This window comes from Monodon monoceros, unplaced genomic scaffold (genome assembly GCF_005190385.1).
Source record: "Monodon monoceros isolate NGI ecotype Baffin Bay Population unplaced genomic scaffold, NGI_Narwhal_1 Super_Scaffold_22, whole genome shotgun sequence".
Taxonomy (NCBI): Eukaryota; Metazoa; Chordata; class Mammalia; order Artiodactyla; family Monodontidae; genus Monodon; species Monodon monoceros.
In genome coordinates, this window is record NW_021703779.1 from 42885388 (window position 1) to 42895845 (window position 10458).

The 10458-nt window shown below is 57.2% G+C and overlaps 2 protein-coding genes across 4 annotated transcripts; both read left to right on the top strand.

Annotated features, from left to right (window-relative positions):
• Window positions 1–696: 696 nt before the first annotated feature.
• On the top strand, window positions 697–4670 carry MAGIX (MAGI family member, X-linked). 3 transcript variants are annotated; one of them, XM_029239946.1, is made up of 6 exons: window positions 697–858; window positions 1644–1790; window positions 2544–2626; window positions 2701–2937; window positions 3049–3133; window positions 3941–4670. In XM_029239946.1, the coding sequence occupies exons 1-6, from the start codon at window positions 810–812 to the stop codon at window positions 4243–4245; spliced, it is 906 nt and encodes a 301-aa protein (XP_029095779.1). In that variant the 5' UTR covers window positions 697–809; the 3' UTR covers window positions 4246–4670. The 3 variants fall into 3 exon arrangements, with proteins under 3 accessions (XP_029095779.1, XP_029095778.1, XP_029095780.1); XM_029239945.1 differs by having other exon boundaries at window positions 3049–3220; window positions 3941–4478; XM_029239947.1 differs by lacking the exon at window positions 1644–1790 and having other exon boundaries at window positions 699–858; window positions 3049–3220; window positions 3941–4478.
• Window positions 4671–7536: 2866 nt separating this feature from the next.
• Window positions 7537–10458, top strand: PLP2 (proteolipid protein 2). Its single transcript, XM_029241170.1, has 5 exons — window positions 7537–7795; window positions 8857–9009; window positions 9114–9209; window positions 9735–9825; window positions 10025–10458. The coding sequence occupies exons 1-5, from the start codon at window positions 7700–7702 to the stop codon at window positions 10045–10047; spliced, it is 459 nt and encodes a 152-aa protein (XP_029097003.1). The 5' UTR covers window positions 7537–7699; the 3' UTR covers window positions 10048–10458.

Consider the following 10458-nt stretch of genomic DNA (forward strand, 5'->3'; position numbering starts at 1 on the left):
AAAGTGGTGGCCACAGGCCTTCTCTCACAGCTCCCCATTCCTCCTTCCACTTCAGTAGCACTCTGCCCAAGTGCTCCACCCTTGGGGGCTTTGTCTCCAGACACACCCCACCCCTTTTCAAACCTAGGAAGGGCCTCATTTCTCCCCTCTCATTGGCTAGTGTCCCCTCCCCCACCATGTGCCTTCAAAGGCTCCTCAAGTCCAGGCTCCTACCGCCTCCCCACTCTCCAGGAGACCTGCCCTCCCCTACTTTTTGAGTCCCCCAACCCTATCATGCTCAGGCCCCTGAAGCCTCCCGGAGCTCGCAAAGGCTCCAAGGGCACCCTCCTCCCCAGCCCACCGTACTCTTCCAGTCCCCCAGTAGGGAAACATTCACTGCAAATTTACTGAGTGCCTACGATGTGCAAAGCCTCTGGTGGAGGCGGCAGAATACCCTGGTAAACTTGGGTTCCGGTTCTGCACCCCGTTTTTAGTCATCAGAGCTCGGGTGGGGCCCTTAACTTCTCTGGGCTTCGACTTCCCCCTCTCACAGGTGGAATAACAACATCCCCTGGGCGGAAAGAGTTTTCCCATGATGCTGGGAAAGAGAGGCAGCGCCTGAGGCAGAGCAAGGCCAAGAGCTCGCGCTGGCTCCCAGGGCCAGGCCTCCTTGGCGGCCGCCAGGTAGGTCACCGCGCTGGTTGGGGCGCCAAGCACGGGACCGGCCGGCCTCAGCCGCGTCCAAGCCCGGGCGGGCCGCCAGGTGAGCGCTCCCGGGCGCTCCAAACGCGTCGCTGGCGGCAGTGCGTCCACCAGGCCAAGTACGGGTCATGGAGCCACGCGCGGGGGGCGCCACGGACCCTAAGGGGAGCAGAGGAGGTACGGGGCGCGGGGTGGGAGGGTAACGGGCGCGTCCCTGCCAGCCCTCGCCCCGCCTGTCTGCTTCTCACCTTTTCCTTCTGACAGGTGGTAAACAAAGCAGCCCTGGCGCCCTAGCGGCTGCGGGCGGCGGCGGTGGAGGGCAGGGGCCCAGCGACCCGGGCTGGGCTCGAGGCGCCCTACCCGCACCCGCGCTGTGGGACGGCGCACCAGACCCGGGGGTCTCTCCGGAGTCTCCGGGGAGGTGTGCCGGAGGGGTCTGCCCGGAGTCACTGGGGACACCTGGGCACTCGGGGTCTTTGGTGAATTGTGGGGGGTTAGGCTGGGGGCTCTGGGGATATGTGGGCCAGCAGGGCTGCCTAGGATAACTGGAGGGGAATCGGGGGTGCCTGGGCCACAGGGGGCAGACCGTGTTCTGTTGGGACATCTGGGGGAATCGGGATACTTCTCGATGTTCGGGGAAGAGTCTGGAAACTGGAGTTATAGGGGAGCAGTGAGAGACCTTCAGAGTTATTCACAGGGTGTTCGGAGGTGTCCAGGAATATTGGGGTTAAATAGCTGTCCAGGGATATCGTGGGTGCAGTTTTGGGTCCACGGGCATACCCGCGATGGTCGGGGGTCGTGGGAGATGAGAGGGGCAGTCGGTGACTTTCAGAACTATCGAGGGAGTGGTCTCGGGTCTCCGGGATCTTGAGGGGCATTCTAGGTCTTCGGTCGTGGGGGGGGGCTGTAGAGGGTCGCTGAGACTCAGGGTGGGCCCTGATCTGTTTTTTTCACTCGCGCAGGCCGTGTCCTTCCCCCGCCCGCGGGCCCCAGAGCCCGGCAGCTCCTGGCGCGGCTGGACGCGCGCCCCCTGGCGGCCCGAGCTGCAGCCGACGTGGCGGCGCTGGTACGCCGGGCCGGCGCCACATTGCGCCTGCGCCCCAAGGAGGGTGCGTGATGGGGGCGGGGCCTCCAGGGGGCGCGGTCGGAGTGGAGCGGGGTTCTGGGGGGGCGGGCCCAGGAGTGTTAGTTACTCCCCTGGGTGGGGCCAATGGGTGTGAGGTAGGAGGACGGGCCTCGGCGGTGATTCGAGGGTGCTGGGGTTAGCCTAGACTATTCCTCTAGGAGATGACACAGAGAGGGTTACTGCAGTAGGTGAACGTTGCAAGGTTAGTTGTGGGTGCGGAGCTTGATGTTTTCTTTTGTCAGCGGGGTTTCGAGTGGAGGAGGTGGGGCCTGGAGAGGGTTGGGGGCAGGCATTAGGCTAAAGGGCGGACCTGGAATGTTAGTCAAGGAGGTGGAGTCTATAAGCGCACTGGGGAAGCCGCTCGAAAGGTCAGGAATAGGTTAAAGTTTATAGGCTGATTGGAGGGCGGGGCCTGGAATCTAAAGCAGCGGAATCCTGGAGTAGCACCCTGCACGGTAAGTCTAAGGGTTTAATATGAGGGGCGGGATCTGCGTGTTATTAGAGGGAGGTAGGAAGGTCTTTAGATTATTCAAATAGCTGGTCCCAGGGTTATTAGCTAAGAAGGCGGGATCAGGATAGTTATTCGTGTGGGCGGAGCCTAGTTAAATGGATGAGCATGTCTGTCTCTGCATCCTAGAGGCAAGGAGATGAGATGAGGCTAGAAATATTAACTCAGTAGGCTGGTCCTAGATAATTTCTTTATAGTACCCTTCCGACTGCCTTTTTCATCCCCCAGACATTAGCGTGCTGGATTCTGCAGACATAGAGGTCACGGACAGTCGCCTTCCTCATGCCACTTTCGTGGAACACCGGCCCCAGGTACCACCTTGTCCTCCTTCGAGGCCACCTGCCTCGAGACCGGCAGTGTATGTATACTTGTGTCCTTACTCCAGCATCGTCGGTCAGAGACCTTGGGTACACGTACCGCGCCACCCCAAGTGACCGAGGGTAAGGCACGTCGTGCTTCGAAGCTGCCCCAGGCCTCTGGTCAGTTCTGTGTGGAACTCGTTCGCAGTTCCGTGGGCTTTGGCTTCACATTAAGTGGAGGCCGAGATGCAGACGGGGACGCTCCGCTGGCAGTGCGCGGGCTGCTGAAGGACGGGCCAGCACAGCGCTGCGGTCGCTTGCAGGTGAAGCATAAAGCACCCTCCATTCGACGGTGCCAGCCCTGTCCTATCCTGTTGTCGATGTGCTCTCCATTTTGACCTTTCTACAACACCCCTTGCCTTGCACTCTTGCAGCCTGGCGACCTCGTGCTCCACATCAATGGAGAGTCAACTCAGGGCCTCACCCATGCTGAGGTCATGGATCGGATTCGCACAGGAGGTCCGCGGCTCTGCCTTGTGCTAAGCAGGCCTCCTGAGACCCACCCCGGCAAGCCTGAGGGGGTGGGAGGTCCCTGGAAAGAAGATGGTGGGTTTCTCAGAGGATTGGGGTCAGGGATCTGTGAGAGGAAGAGGGTCGCAGAGTGGAGAGGCTGGGGACCTGGGTGAGAAGGGTTTGGTGGTCACAATGGGGAGGATCAGGGCTTGGTGTTTGTGAGGGTCATGATATTTTCAAAAGTGGGGATGGGAAGACCAGGGTCCCAGGATAGGAATAAGGGTGGATTTCAGAGGGGAGGCTTTTGAGGTACTGTGAGGGAAGAGAAAAGAGGGGTTTGGGGCAAAAGTGGTTGTTCAGAAAGAAGGGTCATGGTCCTCAGATGGGAAAGCAGAGTGGGTCTCAGTGGAGAGGGGATGGGATGGGGATCCAGAGGGTAGGGGGTCTGGTCCCAAAAGACGAGGGATACATTAGGGAAAGGATTGGGAGTTGAGGAAGGTGGGATGAGCAAGGGAGAGAGTCTGGGATCCTGTATGGGAGGGATTTGACTTCCTTTGGGAGTTGTGGGAATTGATTCCTGAGGGGAGTGTTCTGCATCCAGGAAGGGAGGGGACTCGGGAAAGGAGGTGTCGGGTCTTGAGGAGTGGCTCCGGTTCCTGAAGGGCGTGTCCATTCATTGACGGAGGTTTCTCTAAGTACTGGGGTCTCTGTCTCCCGCAGCCCTTCGAGTCGGCCGGCCACCCTCAGCCAAGGGGCCCCATCTCCGTTCCCCACCCTATCGCCTAATCTAATCTGCAGTCTTGCCATCCCCAGATCGCAGTGCAGATCCTGGGGGACCAGAGGTGACGAGGTTTCGCAGCTCCAGCACTTCCCCACTTCAGCACCCTCGACCCCGTACGACGCCCCAAACCCGGGGCAGCCCGGAGCCTAGCCCAGGAGTGGCGGACGACCCCGCGGTTCCTCCTCCTGAGGGCCGCACAGAGAACCCCAACGACCACACCCTGGATTCCCCTGGACCCTGGCTGGTGCCGAGCGAGGAACGGCTCTCGCGAGCCCTAGGGGTCCCGGGGTCCGCGCAGCTAGCCCTGGAGATGGCAGCCGGAAGGCGGAGGCACTGAGCGTGTAGCAGACGGGTCACTTGGTACTGCCCAACCTGGATCTGGTGTGCCCCGCCCGCCGCTCACTAGCATAATGGGGAGAGCTTCCTTGGCCTTCTCCCCCCTCCTGCTTCGCAGTCGACCAGCCCTTGCTCCCCTCGAGGCGTCAGTGGTACGGCCCTCCCGGACCGGCCAGCCCTGCGCAACTTGCTTCGGGCGGGGGAGGTAATAAAATGGTTCGATCCGGTCTTAACTTGCCAGGTGCTCTAGGCTGGGTGGGGCTCCCGAGTCCTACCCGTAAAGCAGCGGGTGGGTCGACCTGGTTGTGAGGAGGGCCTCTTCTAGCAACCATTGGCAAGCTTACTTCCTGCTGTTTCTTTCATGCCTCTAGAGGGGTCTTCGCTTCTGCCGGCATAGCCCCACGCCGTTCCCCTTCGCCAACTCCAGCTTCTCTCCCCATTTATTCATTTCACTGTTTTGGACGTGTGCAGGGCTCAAAGTTAATTATTGCGCGTGGCGTGGGGAATGCAGAGGTGGGCCTATTGTGGCGGGGAGTGCACCAGTGTACCCACAACCCCGGCCAGGAGTCGTCCAGACCCTCAGCTGGGCTGGATAGCAAGGCTAGAACCGGGGCGGCTTCCTTCGCCGAGAACCTGCGGTCTCTCACTTCCAGCCTGGTCTGCCAGCTTTGGCTGGCTGTAGACTGCAACCCTCACGGCACTGGCTGGGGCCCCCGAAGCCCCCTTCGGGGCGGAGCCAGGAAGGTGTGAGTCAGCGGGCCGGGCTAAAAAAGGCTTTTAGAACCCTTGGGCCGCGCCCCCCTCTTCCATAGATGGTGAGGAACCGCAGCTGGGCTTGTGTGCACACGCTACACGCTGGGCGTTCCCGGTCCTGGGAGAGGCCCGAGTTTCCTCCGTCCTGGGAACAGAGCCCCAAAGCCAGGGCTTATATGGCCAGCTGGACTCCGGTGTAGCCCCAGTGCGGGCGCTGACCGAGGCCAGAAATGTCCAGTCACCTCCGTTGTCACCACATCCTGAACACTTCGTCCCATCCCCCCAACGAAGGAAGCTGTGGTCTGGAGGGAATGGGCAACTCTACCCCCTATGGGGAGGGGCTGGGGAGGTGAGGGAGGGAAAGGGCCCGAGTGTGAGTGTCCAAGGTGGCGCTGGGGAGGAGAGAGGGACTGTAAAACTAGGCTGGGAGTTGGGGTATAAAGAGGTGAAGAGGTGAACCCTTGAATGATTAGCGCTGTAGGCACTGTGGGGGAGTGCACTGGGGCTTCTAGTTGACCCTAACTCAGAGCCTGGTAGAAGTGTGGCTCTAGGGAAGTCAGGAAAGGGCTCCAGAGCCCCAGTCCTATAAAAACAGTCACACCCAGGTGACTAATAATATCGATAGTACTGCCAGCCACCAGTTACTTGGTCTTATCCTGGCTATCGGCTTTACTGGCACTATCTGTTTCCATCTAGTTACACATCGACTCAACAATCCCGATGTGACCATTTCACAGAGGAGAGAAATGAGGCCCAGTGAGTATAAATAGCTTGAGGAAGTTGGGGATTGAGGCAATATTTAATATTGCCTGATTCCCAAGCCTGTCCTCTTAATCTCACCTGCATTTGACAAGTATTAATTGAGCCCCAACTGTCTGCCTTGCACTGTGATAGGCACTGGTGAGATGCTGGAGGAATGAAATATAAAGATTTCTAACCTTGTGTAGCTGAGGTAGTGGGGGGGGTAGACAGATGTCAGAAAAGAAAAGACACAAGAAGATGAATAAATAAAAGATAATTTCAGAGAGAAGTGAGAGTTAGGAAGACAGCAAAAGGCTACAGTGGGGGAGGTAATGATGGTGGGCTGCTGGCCTCTTTGAAGACATAATATTTGATCTGGGACCTGAGTGACCAGAAGCTAGATGTTTGTAGAACTGGGGGAAGGGCATTGACAGCAATGAGAACAGCAAGTTCAAAGGCCCTGATACAGAGCAGAATTTGTTCTGTTCTAGAAACTCTGGCATGGCCTCACAGAGTTGGAAAGCAAACACTCAGCCTTGGGAAAGGTATGCTTCATGCCTTCCACTGTCCAATCCCTCTTTCAGCAACCTGGGCTGAAAGAGGGGAGCCCCTTAGTTTTGTGGGACCCCAGGTTCGGGGGTGGGGGGGAAGCAGGCAGGCCCTTGGGTTGAACCATCCTGGCCTTCCAGCCATGGCTCTCCTCTCCTCAGATGAGATGAGAATGAAACCAACACTCACTCTGGAGAGAGTGTGCCCCTCAGCACATCTTGGGGGAGATCCTGATTCCATGACCAGGTGCATGTCTCAGACGCAGAACTTGAGGCTGAGTCAGGAGAAATTACTCGCTCAGGATAACACACTCTTCAAATGTCATCAGCCTTTTCACCCAGTCTGGCACCCAGCAGCCTTCCCCTCATCTTGCCAAGCTCACGGCAATAAATAAAGCTGTGCTCCTTCCCCATTCTTCATCTAAGACTGGGCTCACAGCCCCTCTACTTAGAACCAGGAAATGGAAGCCCAACATTTGGGGCCAGGACCTCCCTAGAATTGCAGAACAGAGAAACAGACCCTGAGCCCTGACACTATTAATAACGTCCACCCTTCATTTACCGAGCAGTTTGATGCTCAACAGGCTTTGTTCTCTCTCAGCCTGTGCACTGGCGAGGTCTCATTCCATCACTGCTAAGAGGTTAATTCCACGGTCCATGATCTTTTATCCACAATTCCAAAATCCAAAAAGCTTTGGAAACCAACAGTTTTCCCACAAGTTGGGCACAATTTGGTTACAAAACTTGACCTGACTTAACCAGGAAAAATTTTTGGTCCTGGCCTATCCCACTTACTGTGAATGTCCACACCATTCCTTGAGGAAATATTAACGTGTTTTTGTTTGTTTGTTTGGTTTTTTAACGGGGCAGTCTCAGACCCCGCTGAGAGTGTTAAATAATATACCTTATATGTATTGAGAAAACTTTCTAAAATCCAAGATATTCCGAATTCTGGAAACATACCTGAGTTTAACCCTGGCCTCGGCCGTTTTTACAGCTAAGGAAACTGAGGCATTCCCTTCCAAAGCCAAATCCCCATGGTTCTGAGTTGAGGCAGCCCTAGGCGCATTGGTATTCTAAAAGCGTGAAGGGTCTCTCCAGTGCAACACATGGCTCGCAGAACTGCCAAGCCTCAGAGGCTGGCGCCCCCGTAGATGGGACGCCCTGGGGGCTGTGCGCCGGGCGGGTAGAATCCTTGGCGGGAGGGGCAAGGGGGCTTCCGGGGCGGCGGCCACCTGGCCCGGCCCGCTCCGGCCCCGCCCGCTTCTGCTCCGCGCGGTGATTCACTCCCTCCTTCGCCCCGGGGCCCCCTTCCCGGCCAGACGGCGGGCAAGACGGCTGGGTGTGTACCGTCCTCGAACCCACGAGCAAGCGAGCAGATTCTCCGCGCCTCTCGGGACTCCGGTCCACGCCATGGCGGATTCCGAGCGCCTCTCGGCCCCCGGCTGCTGGGCCGCCTGCACCAACTTCTCACGCACCCGAAAGGGAATTCTCCTGTTTGCTGAGATTGTGAGCGTCCCGGGACTGGAGGGTGGGCAAAGGCGGGGTAGGGTGGCTGGACTACGCGGAGTGGGGCAGCTCCGGGGGAGGCAGGCGCGTGGCCCGGGCCTCTTGGCAGTGGAGCGAGGGGTGCGTGGGTTGGTGGCGCAGGCCCGAAACCAGGGGCGCACGCAGGGCGAGTCAGTGAAGTTTGGAGAAGGTGGTCGGGAGCTGCTGGCCCACGGGGTCAGGCAAGAGGCCCATAGGGGCATATGGGGGGCCCCATGGAGAGAGACCCCATAGACTTATTGGTGGACTCATCGAAGGGGTCCCCAGGGGCTGGGTGTTGGGGTGCATCCCGTGGCAGGGCGTGGCGCGGCCTGGGCACTGGCTGGAGGGTTGGCAGAGCGCCCAGGGGCGGGACCTATTGGGGTGGGGCCCCCGCGCGCTAGTCCCGCGGGGTAGGGTGACCAGCCCTCCCCCAGTTCTTCCTCGCCTCTCTGTGGTGGGGTGGGAGGTCCTCAGCTATTTGGGAGCCTCGGTTTCCCGTCCCTCTCAAAGTGGGCGCCTCCTTTGAGTCACTTGTAAAAGGGGTGCGGCGCCTTTAATGGAGCCCTGCCCCTCTGGTATCGCTCTCACCATTTCCCAAAGAGGTTGCTGGGAGAACCGCACGTCCCGCCCCGTCAAAGCCCTGAAGCCGGCGCCGCGAGTGCTCACAGAAAAACACCTGAAGGCACCACTCCCGGCAGGCCATCCTAGAAGGGAAAAGAGGGGAAACTGAGGCACCTAAATCTACTCCTTATTAGCTGGGTGATCCTGGATAAGTCACTTCATGTCTCTGTGCCTCACTTTTTTCATCTATAAAATAAAGATACTAATGATAGTACCCAGCTCATTAGGTTGATGTGACGATTGAGTGAATTAATACTTAGAACAACATTTGCAACACAGTGTGCACACAATAAGTGTTTAGCTATTATTATTTGTCATTTTCCCAGTCCTGGTATGCATCTGAGTTTGCGGCCCCCAATTTAAACCAGTCCCCTCAGCCCTGGGAGTTGATCGAGGCCCCCTTTCACATATCCTTCCAGATATTGTGCCTGGTGATTCTGATCTGCTTCGGTGCCTCGACATCAGGATACTCCTTCTTGTCGGTGATAGAGATGATCTTTGCTGCTATCTTCTTTGTCGTCTACATGTGTGACCTGCACACCAAGATACAGTTCATCAACTGGCCTTGGAGTGTGAGAAAGGGGCCACAATGGCAAGGCTAGGGAGGGGCTCGGGAAGTTGGGATTGTGGGGGGAATTCTGGACACTGACTTCCCTCTTCTCCCTACACCTCACAGGATTTCTTCCGAACCCTTGTAGCGGTCATCCTCTACCTGATCACCTCCATTGTTGTGCTTGTTGAGAGAGGAAACCACTCCAAAATCGTTGCGGGGGTAAAGGCTGTGGAGTCAGCTCCAAAGCACAGAGAGAGGGGTTTGAGGATCCTGGGGTCATTTCTGCCTCCGCTTCTGCCAGAAAGTGTGTGACCCACAGTAGGTCACACTTGTCCTCAGGGCCTGCAGGAAAGTCTGACCCAGGCCCTGGTTGTCCTCCCCAAATCATTTGCTGTAAAGGGCCATCCCTTGTCCGACACAGGGACTTTTGTGGGAAGCACAGAGAGGTGGCCCCTTTGTCGATACACTAGACTATACCATCTGCTAGAGCTTTGTCTCAATGTACAGTATGAATGGCGTCCCCTATATGTGGGGCCACTGTGTGGCTGCACTGTGTTGAAAGGTACTAGGAAGAGGGAGGGTGGGGTAGAGTCCAGTCTCTGGCCTTTCCCTGGGGCTCTCTGGCTTGCCAACCTGGGGCTTTAGCTACCATCCCTGCATGGGGTAGTCACTGGAGGTGGTGGATACAAGGAGGCCGAATAGGCTGACTAGCCTAATCCACTCCCACCTCACTCCCATCCCCAGGTGCTGGGCCTAATCGCTGCATGCCTCTTTGGCTATGATGCCTACATTACCTTCCCCTTGCGGCAGCAAAGACATACAGCAGCCCCTACTGGTAAGTGTGTGGGTGTGTTGGGGGGGGTGTTGCTAAGGGGGTGAAAAGAAAATGGGTCTCCCAAGGGGCATGAATGCCAACTCTGTCTCTTATTGATACTTAAGGCTTTAGTGCCAATAAGTACCATAAGCTTCAGTATTCTTATCTGCAAAATGGACATATGGATCCAGCCAATGCGTTCTCTCTTTTCCTCTTGCAGACCCTGCAGATGGCCCGGTGTAGGTGAACTCCCTTCATTTCTCTCAGCAACCTGCAAATAACACCTCCGTCGAAATAACTCCTCCCCGCCCCTACTACAACACTCCCAGTCAACTCCCAGCCCCCTACTGAGGTAAAAGTGCCTTTATCGCGAGAATTTGTCTTCCAGGCTGCCAATCAACTCCTCTGGGTATGGCCACCTTTATGGGTGTGCCTAGGTTCCCCCTTCCTTCTGCAGTATCCACACGGAGACACCAGTTCTGCCTGGACAATGCCCCCACCTAAGCCACAAAATGACGGAAGAGGGTGCCTCAGATTTCAGACTCCAGGCCCCAGGTTGTAACCCACTCCTAATAACCTTCTCAGTGTGCATGTGTGTGTGGGAGGAGAGGGGTTCTGTGGAGGAATAAATAAATAATAAGCAGATTATTAGAA